The sequence below is a fragment of the Sminthopsis crassicaudata genome, chromosome 1 (assembly GCF_048593235.1).
Source record: "Sminthopsis crassicaudata isolate SCR6 chromosome 1, ASM4859323v1, whole genome shotgun sequence".
Taxonomy (NCBI): Eukaryota; Metazoa; Chordata; class Mammalia; order Dasyuromorphia; family Dasyuridae; genus Sminthopsis; species Sminthopsis crassicaudata.
In genome coordinates this window covers 232,086,858-232,111,196 of record NC_133617.1, presented here as the reverse complement: position 1 = coordinate 232,111,196, position 24,339 = coordinate 232,086,858, and the positions used below count along the sequence as shown (strand labels likewise).

Sequence of the window (24,339 nt, the reverse complement as noted above, 5' to 3'; positions counted from 1 at the left end):
TTTGTGTGAACTTGGGCAAGTCACTTAATCCCATTTATCTCAGTTTCCTCCTCTGTAAAATGAGGAAATGCAGGAAATGGCAAACTATTCCATTATCTTTGTCAAGAAAACTCCATATGGGGTCATGAAGGGTCTGATATGACCAAGTAACAACAGAAATAGTTTTACCTTGCCTTGCAGTGTATTCATTGTCTTCAATTAGCCTTGCTAATCCAAAATCTGCTATTTTACAAACAAGATTATCTCCCACAAGGATGTTAGCTGCTCGAAGATCTCTATGAATATAGTTCATTCTTTCAATATATGCCATACCATCAGCAATCTTGAGAAGAAACCGAAACAGTAACAATTTAGAGACAAGTTTGATGACTGTCAAAATGTGTTTTTAACAAACAATGAGAGAAATGTCAATTTAATGATAATAAAATTAGGTTAAAATTGGGATTTTTAGAAATGGGCTAGATCTGGCACAGTGAGTTCTTGCTCACCTCTCAACTTATATTCATAAGGACACAGATTCTAATACTAGCATTTAGAGTAATCATTTGACTATCCCAGCATTAATCCAAAGAAAGAATGGATAATACAAATTTGAAAGAAGAAGGGTAAGGATACCCATCGTACATTCCAGGCTAAGAACCTGGAAGTAAACTAATATATCTAGTTATTATATACATTCATAAGGACAGCCAATTAAGATAAACTATTACTACCACTATGAATTCATAGAAGGGGCATACCAAGCACATGCTCTAATGTGCCCTGGGAATATGTGTATGAAAAATTGGTTCATACATCTTCCAACTAGTAAGGATTACAAGAGTATTGGAATGACTCCAGAATGCATACAGGCGTGGCTATTATGTCAGAAACCTAACACACCCAGCAATGAATATCAAATTCCTTGAATTATAATACTATATAGTCAGATGAGGGATATAGATGAGGGATATAGAGCTCAATTTTTGTCCATATAAATTAAAAAATCAGAAACATCCCTAAGTGCATATTAGCTACGTAATTCATTTTAACTTAAAAATTATTACTATTGTTCTCTAGAATAAAGCCTTACAAACACAAAGTCATTTTTGTTGAGCCAAAAGACAGGTAAATGAAAATACATGCTAAACTACAGAATAATTCTCTATTATAAAGTTCTGCTCTGTTCCATTATCATGAAGTGACTGTCAATAGATTTTTGAAGGAGTTGTCAATAGAATGCAAGCTTTAACAGGTTCTATACCAAGTTGGAAAAATTTTCAATAAGGATCTAGTAAAATACTGTCTATTTATTATTCAAAGACAAGTCTGGATAAGTTTAGAGGTGCTCAATACTAATTTGGTCACAGGGTGATTTTGGCTACAAGAATTCTCAGGGACCACCTCAGTCTATTTTTGTATCCCTAAAGCTCACCATAGTGCTTAGAGCTTAGTGCTTAGTGCTTAGTGCTTAGTGCTTAGTGTGTGTGTGTGTGTGTGTGTGTGTGTGTGTGTGTGTGTGTGTGTGTGTGTGTGTGTAGCTGGTGTTTAATAACCACTTTCTAATTGATTGAACAGAAAAATTCATACCTGTAAAGGGAAAGGCCACATTGACAAAAATCACAGATCAGTGAAGTATATAAGATGCTACAAATTAGGCTTGTCATATGGCATTATAGTTTGAAATTGCTTTGGAAGCAGTAAAGGAGAACTAAGTTCTAAGTGAAATTTTCTTTCACATGCATAATCTCATCTGAACTTCACAGAAACCCTCAATAGCAGGCACTATCATTTCCATTCTAAATAAGAATCCCAGAATCAAAGAGATTAAGTTTATAAAGTTATTAGATTGCAAAACTTGGCCTTGAACTCAAGTCTTCCAACTTCAAAACCAGTGTTCATTTCCATTATACTACACTGTCATCTTTAATGACTCATTAAATTACTATTTTACACTGGTACTGCAGAGTCAAATGTCCAAATAATTTATATATTGTCTATGATAAATAAGGCAATTACTGATTTCTTACTTTTTATAATTTATCTGATGAAATTATACATTTCAAAATAGGAAAATTTTATGTCCATGGGTTTCATGAATAAGCAAAGAAAGTATATATATATAAAACTACCAACAGGTAAATAAATTCAATATGAAGATGTAATGGGTCTGATAAACTACAATATTAGGACCACATTGACAAAGCTGAAGGGCATGTCTTTTCTTTCTTTTAATAACTGATAATCAAACTATCTTCTCTGGGAATGAATTTTATAAATGTTTGTTGTTTGGGTGTTTGTTAGGAAGTTATATTTCTTGTATCGAAACAAAATGTATCAAAACATTTAGGAATTTTTCTTTACAAGTACAGCGGTGCCCCAAATATAATCCTAAAACTTTCCTTGTTATTTAGTTTAGTTTAATTTTTAAGTAGATAGTGATGTAGTGTAAAGCACAAAAGAATAGGAAAGAGAACACTTAGGATTTCTAATCCCAGTTCTGACATTAGTCAGCTATAAGACCTCAAATAAATCATTTAACCTCTCAAGGCTTTAGTTTTCTCTCTAAAAGGCAAAGGGGAGTTGGATTAAGTGATATCTAGGGTCTCCTTGGCTCAATTCTATGACTAGTCGTCCTCTACACTATATTTTCTTAACTTTTAGATATCTTTTCAAGCCATGGATAGATATATACATAAAGAAGTACCTGTGCAGCCATATCAACCAGCTGTGGTAGCTTCAAATACTTTCCATCTCCTTCTTTAAGGAAATCTAATAAGCTTCCTGTAACAGAAAAATTTTATAAAAGAAAAGCAAAACAAAAATAAATTATAAAACAAGTAACATTTTTGAGCTTTAACATCCTACTTCTTTATACCATTTTAGTCTCAAAAAAATTTTTTTTGGGGCGTAGGGAGGTTGCAGGGCCATTATCTTGAAATATTTCCAAGAAGGTTCCTGAAACCTTCAAGATAAATAGGGTTATCTTTCTCCACTTTCTTTCCTGGTTACCTCCATCTTGTCCCAATTCCTAATTCTCCACCCCTACTTCCCTAAAGTAAAGAAGTCGGAAGAAAGAAGAAACAAATATTACTTAGCAGACTTTCAATCAAAGTCAGTGTTTCCCAGCATTCCTGTAGTAATATCCTAGTTATTACATTATTCCACCCAAACTCCTTCTAAAAGTTCTGATACTTTTAAAACATTTTAAAAAGTAATTTTATTGATATATTTTATTTTTATATCATCTTCATTTACCAATAAACATTTCCCACACTTAAAGAACGTTTTATAACAACCAAAGGAAAGACATTTAGCAAAACTAACATCAACTGGGTCTGAATATATGAAACATTCCACAGTTCTGCAAAGGAGGAAAGGTCTTGGTATTTACTGAAATTAAAATGAATCAAAATTTACTTTAGACAGTCCTATGACAGTCCTTGGGATAACTAAAAACATCTAGGGGCAGAACTATAATCAGGAATTTTGACACTAGAACAAGAAACAGGAAAAACATCTTTGGTTAAGATTAAGAAAAACAGAAACTGCAGGACAGAAAGAAAAGGAATGGAAATAGAAAAAGTTCAGGGATCATATAAGTATTTTATTTGGAAGTTTCCAATTCAATTCAACTCAATATAACAAGGGTTTATTAAGTTACTTGTAAGGCATGCAACTACAAAAGACAAAAACAATCCCTGACCTCAAGGAAGTATATTGGTGAGGCATATAATATATAAACAGTTAAGCAGAGATGATCATGTGAAGAAGGAAAGAACTCTGACAATTCAAGAGATCACGAAAGGCTGGGAAATTTAGGTTTAGAGTTATACATTTTGTAAATACATATGGCTACATCATAGAAGAGGGCAAGCAATAAAAGGCATGCAGCATCCTAGGAAAAAGAAGAGAAGGGGAAGGGCTTAGGATAAGATTGCCCAACTGAAATAAGGATGTCTCAGAGAAAATTATTCATGTTTGGGAGATAGTATCTCATTTCTTCAGAAAACTATAGGAACTCAAAAAAGATGTAGTCGGTGACTTTCATATTTCAATAAATCAATCAATATTTATTAAGCATCTACTTAGTACCTTGCACTGTGTTCACTGGGAATACAAAAAGAGGCAAAAGACAATCCTTGCCCTCAAAGAACTTACAATTTAATAGAGGAGACAAAAAATATACAAGATAGCATTTTAACAAATAGTACCTAATTTGACCTTTACAACAATCGTGCAGGTTAGGTCCAGTTAGGCCCCTTCACAGCTGAGAAAACTAAGGCAAACAAGTTAAAAAACTTGCCCAGAGCCACACAGTTGGTAGGAGTCTCAGACAAAATTTGAACCCTTAAATCTTAACTCTAGACACCCTGTACTCACTGCCTTATAGGTCTTTTCTTGTTTCTAATACAGGATATACCTTTGCTCATTGAGCAAGGTTATGCTCAGCATATAGACTATAAAGCGGTAAAATGAGAAAGCAAATAGTTTTTAGGTTTTTCTGCTATAGAAAGACGAGATCAAACAAAGATCCTGGAATATGCTACCTCTCTGAAAGCTAAGTACACCCAGAAAGAACATGTAGAGGGAAGATGGCCCATAATATAGGACTGAGACAACATAAAGAATCAGAGATAGCATACAGACAAAGAACAATAAGAGAGAGTGAGAAGTAGTCAGTAAGGTGATAAATCAAGAGAAAACAGCATCTCAAAAGCTGAGAATAGCACAGAACTTAAAACTCCTTAAAGGCAGGTTCTACTTTCTAATCTAGCACTCACCCTAGAAGCTGGTATATAATAGAAAGTTATCCCTTCCACACTGCAGGGGTTAAGAGCACAGTGTTCCCTTGATCTGGAAAACTGAAGTAAAATATTTTGGCTCTCTCTTTGTACCAGAGAAGATATCTGAATTTTTCTTTTTCTTTTATAGGGTTTTTACAGTACCTTATTGTAAAATTTAGGTTACATATTTTAATCTCTGTGTTGTCTGTGGCTCTGAAAATCCTCCCCCCTCCCCCCAATTCCATTTAATTTTTGATTCCAGCCTAACTGTGATGGGGAAAATTGCAATGTGGGAAGAAACAAAATTAAATTCTTGTTGAATTAAACTGAATTTAGAAAATATCTACAAATGGATAATTAACAGTATCAAAAAATAAGGTTATCTAGAAAGATGACAATGAAAAAGGTATCAAATTTTGCACTGTTGGTTTTAATAGTACTTAATTATTCTCAAAGGCTTAACTATATTCTAAAGGAGCCTATTCAATAGATGTGCAGTTAGGTAACCCAGTGGATACAGCACCAGATTTGAGCCTTACATACTAGGCATCAGGAAGACTCCTCTCTTTTTTAATTCAAATCTGACACTATACATTAACTGTCACCCTGGTAAAGTCACTTAACTCCATTTGCCTTAGGTTCCTCCATTTCTTAAGTGAGTTGGAAAAGGACATGGCAAATCACCCCAGTATCTTTGCCAAGAAAACCTTAAATAGGGTCACTAAGACTGAAAACACCTAAACATTCATAAGCATTAAAACTTCTCCCTGAAATACTGAGGTAATGATTAGACAAATAAGGAAAAATAATTTGACTAAATTTGGTTAATAGAAGTATCTCTAGAGTTAATGTTTGACCATGTAGAAAGAAGAATACTGAGAAAGGATAATTAGAGAGAATGAATGATTTTTAGGAAAGATGTGTAGGCATTTAAAGGGACTGCACTTTTATTTGATACAGCAAAACATTACCTGAACTTCTCTATGTTTTCTCTTTATTATCTTTATTATCTATTATTTATCATTCTCTTTATTATTTGGAATCAAAATTAAGGTCATTGGGATAATATTTACTGAATTCTAACTCTAGGACATCTCTGTCACCTTCAATGACCTTTCAGAAATCATTTACACTCCATATTACTTCTTTTGTGTTCCTTAGGGTATATTTCAGGTTGGGCAACAAACTCATCACTGGCAGCTAAGTGCTTACCTCCTATCTTGGATCTGCTTATATTGGTATCTGGGTAGGTCAATGTATAGAGTGCTAGGTCTGGCTATAGAAAGACTGGGATTCAAGATATCCCAGAGCTATGGAACCCTGACTTAGTCACCTACTAACTTCTCTCTGCTTCAGTTTCCTCATCTATAAAATGGGGAGTAGTGATAGCACCACTTACTGCCCCCACTAGATAAATAGCCAAAATATAAGATCAGGCAGTTTTCAAAAAAAGAAATCCAATCTATCAACAAGCATATGAAAGATAATCTAAATCACTAAAAAATGCAGAAAAAAATGCAAACAAACAACTTTTGAAATTCTCTCTCATAAAACTGGGAAAAAAAAAAAGACAAAAGAAGAAAACACTGGAGAGACCATGGGGAATCATATGGTCTAGCAATTCTGGAAAGAAATTTGCAACTATGTCCAGAAAGTTATAAACTCTATATATTCTTTCATCCAATATATTCCTATTAGGCCTATATCCCAAAGAAATCAAAGAAAGAGGTCTAAGGATTGATAATACGTAAAAATATTTATAGCAGTTCTTTTCACTGCAACATAACCCTTAATCTTGCTGGCAAAGTGATTTTCCTAAAGCCCAAGTCCAATCCTCCTACTCTACCAAATAAAACTCCAAATCTCCCTATTGCCTCCAAGATCAAATACAAAATGTTCTCGTTGGCACTCAAAGCCCTCTACACTTCCCTGATTTCCCTTCCAGTGTTTTACCTTACTACCCAACCCCCACTCCTAGATTCAGTGATACACTGCCTTCCTGGCTGATCCACGAAGATACTCCACCTCTCAACTCCAGTCATTTTCTCTGGATGTCCCCCATGCCTTAGAATGCTTTTCCTCTTCAATTCTAACTACTCACTGATTTTACTTTTAAGTCCCAATTAAAATCCCACCTCCTACATGAAGTCTTAACCAACCTCTCTTAATTCCAGTGCTTTCTCTCTATTAATTATTTATCCTGGATCTGGTTTGTTGGAGGTCTCAATCATTAGATTGAGAGCTCTTTTAAAGACAGGGGCTATCTTTTGCCTCTTATCACCAGAGCATAGCACAGTGTCTTGTCATATAATAGGTTCTTAACAAATATTTTGATTAACAAATATCAACAATTGGTTGATTCATAGTAATCAATCAGTCAAAACTAAGGAGGGGAGACCTCCTATAAACAAATTATAGTAAAATATTATAAAAATTATAGTAAAAGAATAAAGAAACGTGCCACATACCTGACAGAGATGTGATGAAATTTAAAATGCAAAAACTGCATATTTTTGTACATGGAAATTTGTTTTGCCACACTACATACTGAATTATATATTTTTTGTTTTAATTTGTATAGGAGTGAGGGGGGAAAAGAGGAGCAGGTTGTGGATGGGCAGATTCATTTAAAAAAAATACATATTTGAAAAATAAAAACAAACAACTTAAAAAACCACCATCCACAAAATCAGATTTTGTTTTTCAGTTTTTGTTGATGCATTCCCACTTCTATCTTTACTCCCTCTTCCTTTCCTCCAAAAATCTTAGTTTGGACATCTCATTCACAGAAATCTAGGGCAGTCTAACATAAATTACTCTGGGATTAATGAAGATGTTCTGGGAAGAACAAGAGAGAAAGAGGGTAGTGAATTTACTCAACTTTTTTCTGTAACTATCTGTTCTTCTTATTAAAGACTTTTCTCCAGATTTATGTTATGTCGTCTGAATTAGATATGGGTAGGAGGAAGTGTTGCATATGATGGTGAAATGGGGTTCCAATTGTCATATGGATGAGGTAGTTATTTGTATTTTGAGATGTCTGCAAGTACTTAAATCAGGGACCATCCACATATTTTACCAAAGTTCTTTCCCTGGTTTGTTTGAGATCCAATTTGCATTTGCTTTAGGCTCTAAAGACAAGAGCTTTTTTCCCTTGATGCTTTAGTTTTTCATTCTTATAGTATTATTATTCTAATTACCTTTCTTTTTATCATATTTTTCTATTCATTCCATTTCTATAGTCATATATATCCCTTCACCTTTTCAGTCTGTTTTCCCACTCGAAACTTTTACTTTTCTTCCAAACTTTTCCAAATGACTGGTAAAAATCTCTTTCCCATTAGAAAAACCACCAAATTTCATATGCCTATATAAAAAAAAAATCTGCTTTGTTGAAAACATTTTTTTAGAAACATTAACAGGAAAAAATTTTACATATATAAATAACATAACCCCAAAATAGTTTTTAAAAAACATTTTAAATGTCACAAAAATACCTTCATTTCTACTCATCATGGACACATACCTTTTGACATAAATTCAGTAACAATATAAATTGGCTCCTCAGAAACAACAGCATATAGGGGAACAAGTTTATCATGTCTTAGTTTCTTCATGATCTGAGCTTCCTGAAGAAAAGCTTCTGGCATCATTGTACCAGGCTTCAGTGTTTTGATTGCTACTTTTGTGGTTCCATTCCATGTTCCTAAAGAAACAATAACTTGTTATTTTCTCTCGTATAATGGTGAAAACAGTAGCAAAAGTCAAATTGAGTAGCAGATAAAACAAATAACAGCTACAAATTTTATATGACATGAGTCTTATTGAGAAAAAGATAAGGGGATGTTACTAATTATACAAAAAACAGTTATCACATAACAGACTGATTATCCTAACTTACAGGCTGCTGAAATGGAAAAAAAAAAAAAAAAAAAAAGCCCCTAAACCATATTATTAAAAATATTCCTTCACTTAAATACTGCTCCAATGCCTCATCTTGGATGTTCTGAGAAAGACCTTGGGTTCTTAAAGATCATGATAGCAGAGCACAAACTCTACCAAACTAGAAAAGGCTCAAGAACAATCCCACTAAAGGATGCTTGTTATCTGAGGACACTAAGTTCTCAAAAAATTTTATCATTTAGTTGGCTTTCATATAATAAATCTTGGTCACAGGAATGATTAACGAACATCTACTAAGTTACAGAGGGATGGTAATCTGTGTCAGTGGAAGAGATACACTGACAAAATTATAGCACCCCAACAAACTTGATTCATTTCAAATAACATCTGTATTTTTCACAGGACTCTGAACTTGAAAATGCTGATTCTATGTTGCAATACATTACTATTCCATCAATGTTAGTCTTATTTTCTTCATTAGACAATATTTCATACTAGAGGCTGCTGTTGAAACAGTGGATGAGTAGAGGGCCTAGACTCAGGAAGACCTGAGTTCAAATATAGTTTTATATACTTGCTAACTTTGTGGCCCTGGACTTAACCACTGCTTGCCTCATTTTCTCATCTGTAAAAGGGATGCGCACCTTTTACCTTCCAGGGTTCTTGTTGAAGGTCAAATGAGAATTACCATAAAGCACTTAGTACAGTGCCCAGTATGCTGCTAAGTGCTATACAAATGTTAGCTACTGTTATCAGCTATGACTAGCTAGAGAATTTTATACCTTTTTCTCTCTCTCCTTGTCCTGAGAGAAAATTCTTCTCCTGATGTAAGCAGTGCTGACATTCACTAAAGCTCTTAATTTAGATGTGCCGAATTGCTACAAATCAGTATTTTTAGTTCACTTATTATTTTGCTATGCTATATGTTATATATTGCTAATACATCAGCCAGAAGGGTCAGTTTTCAATATTAATGTTATAATTATCTTTCAATTATAACATTTTAACTCATCTTTAAATATCCCAAATAAAATAAAACAATTGGGTGGTTTACTGTTTAGTGGCAAGAGATTCCATTTGGAGGAATTGCCCTCACCAAGGTTTAAAGCAAAAGATTTTTAAAAAGCCACTGCTTCTTACCCATCCACACTTCACCAAAACATCCTTGGCCCAACTTAACTTCTAGACGTAAAGATTCTCGAGGAATTTCCCAAGCGTCTTTTGCCAAACCTTGTGTCTGAGGTTTCACAGTTGGACACACACTTGTTAACTTATGGCATAAGCCGTCAGCATGTTCTGAAGAATTAAATATAAGTTCATTTGAAATTTCATTACTTAGGAAATTTGAGCTTATACAGTAGATGAATATTCTTTATCAGATAAGGTAATATTTGTAAAGGCAATGAACAGAGTTTAGGACATAGTATTCATGAAAAAAAGCTTATTTCCTCTTTTAATTAAAATTTTAAATGACAAACTTCATATAAACATATAAGCAATACAATACTAACCTTACTCAGAAACATCTATATAAAAATATGGGTCAAATGATCAACAAGTATTAAGTACATGCATAAACTTTGTGCTAGGCATTGAGCATGTTATTGAAAAGAATGAAACAGTATCTACTCATAGTCTATATTCTAAAAAGTAAGACAACTACATAAGAAAACATAAACAACACAACATAAAGTGAATAAAAATAAATCCTCAAAAGTAGTTAAATACCTAAGAGGAAACAAAGGAACTAGCAGTTGAAGAAATCAGGAAAAATTTCACTCAAATAATGTTTGAGCTATACCTTAAGGGAAGAGAGAAAGAATCTATGAGGCTGAAAGTTAAAGAGGTAGTATATTCCCAACATGGGAGATAACCAGTAGTAATTATAGCCAGATGTAGTTGTGTATAAGGAACAGAAAGATGATCAATGTGGCTGATCTCAAAGTGACGAATAGAATAGAGACGAATAGAAAAATCTAATAAAGCTCAAAAAAGGCTGGGGTCAGATTATGCAGCTTTCAAAAGCTAAACAGAGGAGTTTATATTTCTTAGTCTCTTTTGTGTAATGGATACCTTTGGCAAATCTAGCGAAGCTAATAGATCACTTCTCAGAATATTTTTAAATGCATAAAGTACACAAGATTACAAAGGTAAAAAATTACACTGAATATAGTCAGCATAAAAAATATATAGTTAGCAAAGTATTAAAAGAAAAAATCCAACAAAATCTAACTTCATAGATTTTGGGTTAAGAACCCTATCCTAGAGGTAAAACAAAGTAGCTGAAGTTGAATGAGGAGAGTCACATGGTCAGATATGTGATGAAGGCTGCACATGTAAGGAGGAGTTAAATTCAAGAGATGGAGAGGAGTCTATCTGTATCTGTATCTGTATCCAAGATTAAAAATTTGGAAGAGTGGAAGGATACTGATATCTTCAACAGAAATTGTTAAATTTATAAGAGTGAATGCTTTAGAGGAAAAGATGAGTTTGATATTAGACATATAAGTGTCAGATGTACATCTGGGATTCATTTGTAGAGACATGATAAACTAGGAGCTGATGAGGTCATCATGAGAGTAGAAGTCCTAGGACAGAGTTCTAGGGAATATCTACAGTTAAAAGATATGATGTAAATGATGAGGTAGCAAAGGAAAATGAGAAGAAAGTGCCAGACAAATAAGGTAGTGAATCAGCAGAGAGAAGTGAGAAGAGACCATATGTAAAAGAACATAGCACAAACACTGTCAAATGCAGAAGAAAAAGAGTGAAAAAAGACCATTAAACTTGACAATATGAAGACATTGTTAGTAATTGTGAAGAAAACATTTAATTACATGATACTACTGGAAGTGAGACTGTAAAGAGAGAAGAAATGAGTAACAAAATAGGGAAGCAAACCCCCCAAATAGGCAAGTTTTTTCAAGAACATTGCTGAGCAATGAAGAGAGCTAAATGATGAGAGGATTGGTAGGGCTGACTGAGATTTTTTGAGATTGGAGATTTAATGTATGAGATTGCCTGTCATCTAGGAGAGGGAGTAGAGGGAGGGAGGGGAAAATCTGGAAAAATGAATACAAGAGATAATGTTATAAAAAATTACTCATGCATATATACTATCAAAAAATTGTATAATTATAAAATTAATAATAATAATATATATATATATAAAGAGAGATTGGAGGAGATTCAGGCTTGTTTAAAGACAGTAAGAAAGGAACCACTTGATAAGGAGAAGCTGAAGATCTGAAAAGGGATGTAACTGAATATATAATCTGTTGGAATAGACACAAAGGATTAAGTGGCCAAGAGAAGGGTTAGTTCTCTTTTGCAGACATCAGGAAAAAAGGGGAGAGAATGAGAGAATTATGAGATAAAGAGAATGGTAGCTAAGAGCAAATGGCATCGATTTTTTCGGTGAAAAGGAACAGTGATGGAAGAAAAAATTTATAATAGTTTCTGTGGAGAACAAAGTTGGGACTAATAAAAGGACTGCCTTCCTTCAGTGAGGGTCCAGTTGAAGAAGCATAATGAAAGTACATTACTAAGCTTATATTTTAAAATTTAAAGTTAGTTTAAGTATTCGCCTACCTGTGTAGTGTTTGACTAGTTTCTGCAAAGTATCAAACGGTGCTCTGGTTGTGATATAATATCCACCATTGTCAAGTTTCCTAATTTTGTAGTGTTTCACATTGTCACCCCTTATCTCATCCCAATCACGAATAGAAAGGGAAAAAGCACCTTTAAAAAAAAAAAAAAAAAAAGAATCCTTTTATTATATCTTTCTTAAAATGCCATTATATAAAACACTATTTTAACTATGGAAATGTCAATTTAGTGAGGACTATACCTTTGGTGGTTTCACTTTCTCTTACTAAAAAGATACCTCGCTGGTTCCCAGGATTTAAAAGTAGTCTCTCAGCATCTTTTCTGCCCATTTTGCCAAAATACCATCTGAGGAAAAAAATGATGTGTTAGAATATTAAAAATAAGAATCAAAGATAGGAAAATTACAACAAAACAACAGAGGGAAAAAAAAAATCAATGATGGATAGCTACCACTTTATTTTTCAGCCACATTAAGTGGGTTAAGACATTAAGTGTCTGTTTTGGAAAAAAAAAAAAAAAAAAAAAGAATTTCAGGTGACTGAAAATATAAGTAAGGCTAAAACAGTTAAATACAGAAGTTATTTTAAATTTTTTTCATGTTAATTTTTGGCATAGGTGAAAATACTTTAAAATTATCTTAAATACTTTTTTTGACCCCATTTGAGATTTTCCTGGCAAAGTTACTGGGAGTGATTTGCCATTTCCTTCTCTAGTTCATTTGACAGATGAAGAAACTGAGGTAAACAGGGTTCAGTGACTCACTCAGCATTCACACAGCTATTAAGTATGTGTAGCCAAATTTGAATTCAGGTCTTCCTGCCTCCAAACCTGGTACTCTATCTACACTGCCTCACCTAGCTGCTATTGACTCTACATATAGTAATATTTAAAGGATATATTGAAGGGTGGTTAGCAAAGTGTGCTGCAAATTTTGTGGAACTTATACCCCCAAATACAGGTATAGCTCTGACTCTCTCATCAATGCTGTAATTAATGACAGCAAAAAATACTGTATCATGAAGAAAAAAAAAACTTTTGAGATCAATGTCATACAAAAATCTTTAAACAAATAATAACATTATAAGTAGAATTCAATTTATAAAAATATCCATAGTATACCAGTGAACAGTGATGGCAGAGAATGAATAACTTTGGAATCACCTGTGTCAACAGCAACACCAAATGAGAACAGTGAAAATGTGACAGGAGATATTACAATGGCATCAATGGCAGTAACATACATGCTCTATGTCCTAGATACGTATCTAATTATCTAATATGCAATCAGTATCAGTAATATTATATCTAAATTATTGAAAATTTTTTATTAGGAAGGATCTTGATTACTAAGATATTATTCCAACCTACTTATAGACATACGCATTAATGAAATTAATTAACGACAATCATACTATGTAAATAGAAAAATTATATATAAGATAATTTACTCCTGTGAATTTTCCTAAGAGTAAACTGATCATTACTGACAGATACAAATAGCAAAATTTGTCACCCTTCCTGTACTAAGAAGAAATATAAAACTAAAGGAATTTGTGTTCTTTTTTGAAAAACAGATTATATAATGGCTAAAATGAAAAGCATGTCTAAGAGTACAAATATAGTTGAAATTTATACCACATTTCAAAGTTTACAAAGAATTTTATATGCTTGATCTCATTTGCTTTTTACAACAACTCTATGTGATAAGTATTTGGTATATTACTCCCATTTTATAAATGAATAAACTCAGATTCAGGGAAATTATGTAACTGGCCTGTATTCTCATAACTAGTAACATAGGATTAGCTTACAGTCTAGCATTGTATCCACTGCATTGTAATGCCTTCCATAAAATGTACACATTATTTATAAATGTGCATGTGTACACATGAGAAAATGTGTACACACATGTGCATAATGGATATGCACACATATGTTTGCATGTATATGTGTGTGTATAGGTATTTAATTATTTAATAAAATCAGAACTTTAAGAATTATTATAAATGTAGAACTGGAAAGGATCTTTGAGTCCATGCAATGCAATCCTTCTTATTGTACACAGAAAAAAAAAAAAAAAGTGAGAGAGAGAAATTAAATGGTTTGCTAAAATTTCTTTTCTATTATTTTATAAGAAAGAAATCATAAGATACGCAGTTTATGTGATAAGCTCAGTTTAAGTTAATACTGCCAATAACTACCTGGGATATAATGTAAAGTTTTAAATATGATTAAAACTGCAGAACATAAAAATGGCTCCTAAATGTAGGGGAGAGGGATGTGCTACTATTGGATTGTCAAAGGATCCCTGACTTCTTGTAAGTTTTAAAATAAATTTTCACTGAATATCATTTTTTATGATCTTATTTTAAGTGTTTATCACTGAATTATTGAATTTCATATAACATCTTGTATTAATAGGATACATTAGTAGTATTAATATTGGCATAAAATTTTGTGGTCATTACATCATTGTAGAATGCATGTTGAAACACTTTTGAAAAAGTATAAATAAAATATGAGATTGTGTCTTACTCTTCTGCCTGAATGGAGTCGGCAGGAGCTACATAATTGCTAGGGATATATCCAGTCTTTCCTGTAGCTATGGATCTTGCTTCCCACCAGTCTCCTTCCCTGTAACAAACACAACAGCAATTACTACAAAGTAGATATGTTAATAACGAAGTATAATACATCCAATGTTATTTTACATTTCAAGTTTTAGGAAGAGGTACATTTCAATTTTTGCTGTTCTTCTGTTAACCTGATTAGTATTCATACTTAGATATACTAAAATAACTTCCACAAATCAAAGGAATTCAGACATAAAAGGGATCTTTATATTCTAGCAATATTATTATAAACTAGCAATATTATTTTTTATTTCAGTTGTAGTGTAATAAAATAATCAAGGTTCAGATCAGGAGCCAGCTTCTCTGATTACTTCAGTTGTTATTATTTATTATCTTGTATTTTTTTCCTTCTTTGCATATTCTCTTTCTTAAAAAGAATATAAACTTCACCAAGTCAAGACATGACTTATTAATTTGACAGCTACTGTGATGTCCTAAAGAATTGGTTAATAAAGGCTGAATGAACTGATTTGACTTCTAAAAAGGAATTGTAAAAATAGTTTTTAGGATTCCTTGAGAGATCAAATCAGTTCATTCAGCCAACTTCTCAATAAAAAAAAAAATAGTGAAGACAATTAATACATCCTTTCCTGAAAATTTTTTTTGGTTGTTATGCTTGAATCACGTTTATGACTTACAGCATTCACTATGAAAAACTTTCATTAACTTAAAAAAAAAAAAAGTCAGGTAACTGAAAAGAAGAGAGAACAAATAAAGGCCACCCTCAGGAAAACCATTTAGATGGTATTGAATATTTGATTTTAAGGAAAATTAAACTTTTTAAAATAAGTATTTTAAAATATATTTCAAATGTATATTATGGCTTAATGGTAAGAAAGAGAAGAAGAATTAAGGAATGAGAGGGTGAAAGAAAAAAAAACAAGCACATCTAAAATTTACATGATGAATTTTATTTAAAGTAAAACAAATACAAATCATACAAAGGAGGTTTGACCAGAGGCTATCAGTATGAAATACTAGGGTAATTGGGGATATGACCTGTTCGCATCAAACCTTATAGTGTCCTGGAGCTATAGACTTTAATATTATTAGCCATATTACTTCTGAAATTATCATCTTATTAACTAACTAATATTAAAGGATTTATACTATTACTTTATCCTTAAATATTTTGAGTGATTACAGGTCCCTTACCACTATAAGTACAATTGATACTGATTATCAGAAGCTGACTTTATAGTATTTCCCAGCAAAACATTATAATACTCACGTATTGTTAATTATTTGAAATCTTTCACCCTTCTTAAAAGAAAGATCTTCTGTAGTTCTAGCTTCATAATCATATAAGGCCACAAATATAGTAACACCACCTAAAAGAGAAAAAAAATGATACATAGGCAAATTGTGTAGGGAAGCAGAATATTCTCAACAACAACAAAAAAAGTTCAAAGTTTGATTCTTGCCCCAATCTATTTTTTGAAAATGAGATTGTATGTTTATTTTTGGTTGATTAAGAGCAAGCAAACAAACAAAAACATTTAAGTTTGGCAAAAAACACAGGCTTGCCTTTATAAGTATTTACCAGAAGTATTTTAACATCATACAAAATTATTTGAGATAGTTTTGTTCAATGATTATTTCAGTGAACATTATTATTATTATTATTTTTTTGCTGAGACAGTTGGGATTAAGTGACTTGCCCAGAGTCACACAGCTAGGAAATGTCTGAGGCTGGATTTGAACTCAGGTCCTCTTGACTTCAGGGCCAGCACTCTATCCATTGAACCATCTAGCTGCCCCTTTAGTCAATATTAAATGGACAAAACCAGGTAAATGTTCTTAAGAGCTTGAAGAATCCTTAGAACAATGTCTAGCTCAATCTCCTCATTTTACAGATGAGGGAACTAAGACCAATAGAAGTTAAATGTAATATAGATAGATCAGGTTCTTTATCTAAATCAATTTTTACTTTAAACAGAACCAAAGTGAACCTCATGTCCTACAATAGTGTAAATAGAAAAGGGATTCTCTATATAAATTCTGAAGTTTTCTATATGTTTGTTAAAGTCTTCAATTAAAATGCTAGTGCTCTTTTCTGGTAGGGATAATTTCATTCTTTGTATTTCTATCCCCAGTACTTAGCCTATCACACCATCCATTCCAATTAGATTGATGGCCCACAGTATACAACATTCTATTTTCTACCCCTGAAAATGATCCCCCTCCCCCAGTCTGAAAAGTATTTCTTCCCCAATTTCCCATTTTGGAACTTTTAGCTTCTTCAGGATGCTCAAAAGCTCCTTCCCAGTAGAAGTCAGAAACAGGGCAGATTGGTCTTAAATTAAGGAAAAATTGAGTTCAAATACAGCTTCATATTTATTAGATATCTGGAGCTATCAAATTCTCAGACCACTGTAAATGAGGCCCCTTCCAGCTTTCAATCTATGATCCTATGGCTTTCCTGAAACCATTATTTGTTAATGCTCAAAATTAGTTTGTATTTATTATATATATTTTAAATTTTTACTTAATCACATACCTAAGTATATTAAGAGTAGGGAATGCTTTGTTTTTGTTTCAAGCACCTAGTATAGCATCTAGCAAAGAGCAGACTCTTAAGAAATGCTTGCTGAAGTCTACTGTTAAACTAAGAGCTTAAAAAAATACTATCCAGATTATAAATTGCAGTTTCATTAGTATGTATATTTTAGACCTATGGATCCAGAATTGAATTGGAGGAAGAGCATAGCCTAAGATGTTTGTGGGAAACTATATATAATATTTTCAATAATCCCAGGCTGTTCCCATTTTAAAATATCAATATTCTCCTATTGAATCTATATAGATGCCTACCACTGTAAATACCATGATTTCCAAAAAAATAAAAATTACAGGGAACTCAAAGGGCAATGGAGAGATGCATAATGATGGTAAATAATTGATCTTCAGTGTATTATTAAATGTTGACTAAGAATTGACTACATATGAAAGATATTATCCAGGAAATAGATGGTTATAAAAGGATGTGGAATAGTCATATAAAGGGAAGGAGAGAGAAGGAAGGGCCCAGGAGAAAAGCTGGAAAGTCTGAGTGCTGCAATAATACCCAAGACCTATATAACTTCCAGTATTTTGGGGAGATCTTAATAGAACAAGGATCAATCTCACCAAGATAAGGATGTTGAGGGTTGCAGTTTGCACAAGGGCTAAGAGTACTCATAATGATTTATCAGATTCAACAAAGCTAAGGTTATAGGGGGAATAAAAGGAGTATTCTGTAAAACTACAGGAATTAAATCCTATGAAATCAGAAAACCAGATTAAAAACTGATAGAGGTCACTAGTCAATATAAAATTTCAATCTTGAGAAGAGGGCAAGTTTTCCTCCAAATACTATGGACATGAAAACCCAATCAGGAATTTTATTTACCAATGATGCTTTATCTTCCTATTTTTGTAACTTTATTTTTATTTTCATAAATTCCACGGCTTGATGTTTTCGTACCAAGAATTCTTATTTTAGCAACACATGTAATTAATAAGATTATTTAAGGCATACCATTTACCTATGAGAAGATATGATATGCTTAAAAAATAAAATGAATACATTTTAATATGCAAGTTAACAATTTATGATTATAAAATAAAATTTCATTTTAGCATTCTGTCTTTAAAAATTAACTGTCACAAATGAATTAAGAAGGGGCAGCTAGGTAGCACAGTAGATAGAGCACCAACCTTGAATTCAGGAGGACTCGAGTTCAAATCTGATCTCAGACACTTAACACTTCCTAGCTGTGTGACCCTGGGCAAGTCACTTAACCCCAGACTCAGGGGGAAAAAAATGAATTAAGAAAACATTAAAACAATGGAGAAATAGAACACATTTATACAAGAGATAAACTACTTCTATGTCAAAACATTAATTGAAGACAGGAATTCTGAAGCTTTCAGACAAGGCTACCTAAATAAGATGATCTCCCTCCTAGATACCTAATTCTAGCAAAAATCTGAAGTTTGAACATTTCTTGAATGATCAAGAAATCCAATGAGAAACTACTGAAATAAAAGCATAAGAATCAAGGAAAACCTAAAATTTAGGCAAATTTGAGCAATTGGAAGGAGCTAAAACATAACATTATAATAGAGGGAGAAGAAACATGTATCTTTTCAGAATTTTAATGTCTTCAAAGGGAGTGAAAAGAATTAACTCAAAAAACGAAACAAAACAAAACAAAAAAACACACAAGGATGTGGGGGATGACGACATATAAGACTGGCTCTATTAAAATCTCTGTTTTGAGATTTGAAGCATAAAAATGAAGCGTATATAGTAGGGCAGAAAGTATGACGGAGGTAGATAGAGCCTGCTATTTTTCCTAACAAGTACATGATAAAAAGAATATATAATCATGAAGAAAAGGGGAGGGAATGAGATCAATTATTCTTATTTAAAATGACAAAGGAGGGTTGAACACACACACACACACACACACACAGAGTACAGAAATGTAGAAATACATCAGACTCTACATGGGGGAAAAAAAGGGAAATGGAAGAGAGAGTGATTAAAAGGAAGGATAATCCTGTAAATAGAAGTTACCAGCAAAACAAAGCTTCTGTTTACAAAGAGGGGATTAAAAAGACAAACAAACAAACAAACAAACAAAAAAAAAAAAAAAAAAAAAAAGGAAAGATATAGAGACAGAAAAGAACAATTAGAAACTAATTATCCACAAACTGTAGGAATGGTTGAACAACACAAGTCAATTTCACAGAATCCAAGAGAACATGACCTGATGCAAAATGAAGTGAGTAAAACCAAGAAAATAATTTATACAAATTCAACACATTGTAAAGAAAAACAAACTCTGAAAGACTTAAGAATTCTAATTAACTGAATGATCAACCATGTCCATAGAAAACTTAAGATAAAAGCAAGTTTTATCTACCTTCTATCCCAGAGGGGATGAATTCTAGATGTAGAAACATTCATTTTTGGGCATGGCTACTATGTGAGATTTTTCTTAAATATGCTTATTTTTCCCCCTTTTCCTTCTTTTGGCTTTTAATTGGGAAGTGCAATTGGAAAGTATAATCAGCAATAGTGACAGCAACTCAATGAAATATATATAAATTTTTTTAATACACAGAAAAGGAAGAAGTTCACAAGAAAGCACAGAAAAAGCAAAACAGTTTTTAAAGTAACCTGCAGAATTTTTAATACACTTTTTTTAAAGGCAAGGAAACTTTGGTACTATGCTCAAAAGGCTACAAAAACCATGCATAACCCTTCTGACACAGCAATACTACTACTACTAGGTCTGCATTCCAAAGAGATAAAAAAAAAAAAAGAACTATATTTTCAAAAATATTTATAGCAGCTCTTTTCTGATAGCAATGAGATGCCTATCAATTGGGGAATAGCTGAACAAGCTGTGGTATATGATTGTGAAAGAAAATTATTTTGCTATAAGAAATGACAAGTAGAATGATTTTGGAAATACATGAAATGATGCAAAGTGAAATGAATTAGGAGAACGTTGTATATAGTAACAGCCAATTGTGACTTAGTTATTCTTAGCAATACAATAATAATCCTAGGCAATTCTGAAGGAATTATGTTGAAAAATGCTAGCTATGATGAAAATGTCAGAGAAAGAACTGATGAAAGAATGTAGATCAAAATTTTCTTTATTGTTCTTGGGATTTTTTTTTTTTTTTTGGTTTGTTTTTTTCACTTGTCTAATGTGAAAATACTTATTTTACAGGAATATACATGCGCAACCTATATATAACTGTTTGCCTTTTAAATGAAAGGGGAGGGATGGGAGGGAGAATTTAGAACTCAAATATTTTTTTAAATGCCAAAAATTGTTTTTACATGTAATTGGAGAATAAAAAACTATTTTTTTTTAAAAGGCAAGGAAAATGAAATAGGGATACAACATTTCATTCAGAACCCTTTTTTGTTTTTTTTCTAAATATTATGGAAAAGTTATATGTTGAATGTTTTAAGTACAAAATAAAACTTTTATTTAAATCTGGAATTTTCAATCTATCAAATATTTATTATTTTTTACTATGCTTTAATAAGCATGCTAATAGTTTAATTAGTTTGCTGGTATTCTACTGTATATTTTTAAAAATATAAAAAGCAATGGTTGCAACATAGAAGAAAGAATAACTATCAGTTCATAAAAATACTATAAAAGATAAAAACAAGACTTTAGAAGCAGAATGAGTTTCAAGTACACTTTTGCTTTTCTCTTCCTATTTGGTTCCTGCTCCCTGTTCCTAAAACAAAAATGTGCAAAGTTGAGATAGAAAAATAAATATCCAGCAATACATTTATCTTTCAATATAAGGGAATCGTATGTTCCACTTAAAGTGAATTTTTCCAGCCCAAAAGATTCTCAGCCTATTAGATTGTCATTGTCTTTATTTTTCTGTGAGTATGGCATGATCAGAGCCAAATTTTATTATAAAACAATTGTTGTGTCCTGTTTTCTAGAGCCCCCCAAGTTGGGGTGACAAAATGTACTGTGCTTTCTAAAGCCCCCAAACCAGGGGGGAAAAACATACTCTCTTAGTGGAAGAGTGATGAGGTGAGACTCCCGAGGATGGTGGAAATATGGAGTCTGTTTATTCCAAATTCTCTCACCTTTATATACCCTCATACCCTTATATAACCAAAGCAACACCTGTGCATGTGCTAAGTATATACTGTGCACATAAACAACTTGCTATTGTATGTAGATTGCCACCTGGTATCACTCTCTTTCAATCACAACACTGGTTGTCAAAGCCCCCTGACTTCTCAGGAAGGCTGAGAGCCCATAAGGGAGATGGATAGCTGAACCAGACATTGTTAGCAGGTTCCCTCTGGGCTGAAGGATCTTATACCTCACCCAGAGTTCCCCCACTGTCTGTGGTCCTCTACATACTCCTTATTTGAGATTTCCAGTAATACAAAGAAAGAATGAAATTATTCCAACTTTCCCATATATCACTCTTATTAAATGAAAATAGGAGGTTCTCTTTATTCGCCTGTTTTCCCCAAGAAAAGCAACCTATACTAAGTAAAGTGTTAGGAAACAGTTTATATGGTACCATCTAGAGATGTAACTCAAAAATGCCACAAGTCTATTCTGAGTATATTTTCCTTCTGGCTTCTCCAATTTTTAAGCTCAAAAGTCTATAAGGACACTAATGACAAACTGAAGGACAAATAATGATATGGCTATACATTTTTTAAAGATCAAAATTATCATACATATTCTCACTATTGTGTTCTGACTTCCTATATATCTCATAACTAAAGTATTCTTAATTATAAGGTACTCTAAAATTCTGTGGGTTCAGGTTTTGTTAAAGGAGTTTAAAGTTATAAAAAGCTCTTTTAGCTGAGAAAATTCTGAACTGTATTTCATCATCACTCATAGTCTTCATATATGCATATAGACAAGAGGACTGACTTACTGAAATGAATTAATTCATTTCACATTAACAAAATATACTTAAAAAGGCAAATTATCTAGATTCAATAGTTTGCCTAAATTTCACGTCTAATGAACCATTTAAGCCATCAAACCATTTTTTAATAATCAAATATATCTGGCACATCAAATTAGGCAAACATTTACTTATGACAATTCAGGGCTATATCACTTATATAATGCTATAAAATAGGTTTTATTTAGTAAAGAGTTAATGCAAAGCAACAATTTGAAAAATATGTACACATATTAACACTGACAAACCTCTACAAATGTAGAAATAAATGAGAATATAGTGCTATTATTTCTTAAAAGACAGGGTCAAAAAAGTGAAAAATGAAGAGTTCATTTACAACTTACCTGTTAAACCAGCAGAATGTGAAGTTGGCATAGATGTAAAGGCAGAAGTAGCACCTCCAAAAGGAGTCATCCCTGCTGAACCTCCAAATGGTGTCACGGAATGACTGGTAAAATTAACAGTTGATCCCTTTACTGAAGATGACTGGCACACTGGGGTAAGTTCTGATCCAAAATGACTGACATTTATACTAATAGGCTCTGGACTGCTTTCAGTTCCATATTTCATAGTTGGACCTTTGTTCTTACTTTTAATGCACCCCATTGTTGATTCTACAAAGACGAAGAAAAAAAAAAGCAATTATACATGGATGCTAGCTTTGGAGTCAGGACACTTATTAGACGTATGACGACTTTGGGCAAATCATTTTACTAGTGTGACCTCAGTTTCCTCATTTATAATACAAAAAGAATACTAGTACCTACTTTACATCATTATAATGAAGATCAAATGAGAATGTATATAATTCTCTCTGCAAACTTTAAAATGCTAAAAGAAAGTTATGATCACTCAAAAAAGATATTTAATATATAATTCCACTTCAATGAATAAACTGAAGCTAAAAAATAAAAAGAATTAAATCAATAGCATTTCCATATAATCACTAATAAAACTCACAAGCAGATTCTTAATTTGCATTTCTGTGATCAGTAATGATTTGGAACACTCTTTCAAATGAGTGGATATAGTTTCAATTTCATCATCTGAAAATTGTTCAATTGGAGAATGGTTTGATTTCTTATAAATTAGAGTCAGTTCTCTATATATTTTGGAAATGAGGCCTTTATCAGAACCTTTAACTATAAAAAATATTTTCTCAATTTGTTACTTCCATTATAATCTTGTTTGCATTAGTTTTGTTTGTACAAAAGCTTTTTAATTTGATGTAATCAAAATCTTCTATTTTGTGATCAATTATGATCTCTAGTTCTCCTTTGGTCATAAATTCCTTCTTCCTCCACAGGTCTGAGAGGTAGACTATCCTCTGTTCCTCTAATCTATTTATGATCTCATTCTTTATGCCTAAATCATAGACCCATCTCAATCTTATCTTGGTATATGGTGTTAAGTGTGGATCCATATCTAATTTCTGCCATAAGAATTTCCAGATTTCCCAACAGTTTTTTAAAATAATGAATTCTTATCCCAAATGTTAGTATCTTTGGGTTTGTCAAACACTAGATTGCTGTAGTTGTACCCTATTTTGTCCTGTGTACCTAATCTGTTCCACTGATCCACTATGTCTATTTTTTAGCCAATACCAAATGGTTTTGGTGATTGCTGCTTTATAAGATAGCTTTAGATCAGGTACACCTAGACCACCTTCATCTGACTTTTTTTTCATAATTCCCTTGAAATTCTCGACCTTTTATTCTTCCATATGAATTTTGTTGTTATTTTTTCTACGTCATTAAAATAGTTTTTGGGGAGTCTGATTGGTAGAGCACTAAATAAATAGATTAGTTTGGGGAGTATTGTTATCTTTATAATACTCGCTTGGGCTATCCAAGAGCACTTAATATCTTTCCAATTATTTAAATCTGACTATTTTTGTGGAAAGTGTTTTGTAATTTTGCTCATATAATTCCTGACTTTTCTTTGGTAGATGG

General features: G+C 32.5%; 1 protein-coding gene across 1 annotated transcript in view; it reads right to left on the bottom strand.

The window, feature by feature from the left end:
* The window catches only part of YES1 (YES proto-oncogene 1, Src family tyrosine kinase), an 80,203-nt gene that overhangs the window by 11,342 nt on the left and 44,522 nt on the right, over positions 1-24,339 (bottom strand). The window contains exons 2-10 of the mRNA XM_074276160.1: positions 22,732-23,001; positions 16,143-16,242; positions 14,814-14,912; positions 12,520-12,623; positions 12,261-12,410; positions 9,810-9,965; positions 8,293-8,472; positions 2,687-2,763; positions 169-322 (exon numbers count right to left, since the gene is read on the bottom strand). Of these exons, the coding sequence (XP_074132261.1) occupies positions 169-322; positions 2,687-2,763; positions 8,293-8,472; positions 9,810-9,965; positions 12,261-12,410; positions 12,520-12,623; positions 14,814-14,912; positions 16,143-16,242; positions 22,732-22,993 (1,282 nt within the window). The 5' untranslated portion in view covers positions 22,994-23,001. The remainder of the gene's footprint in view (positions 1-168; positions 323-2,686; positions 2,764-8,292; positions 8,473-9,809; positions 9,966-12,260; positions 12,411-12,519; positions 12,624-14,813; positions 14,913-16,142; positions 16,243-22,731; positions 23,002-24,339) is intronic.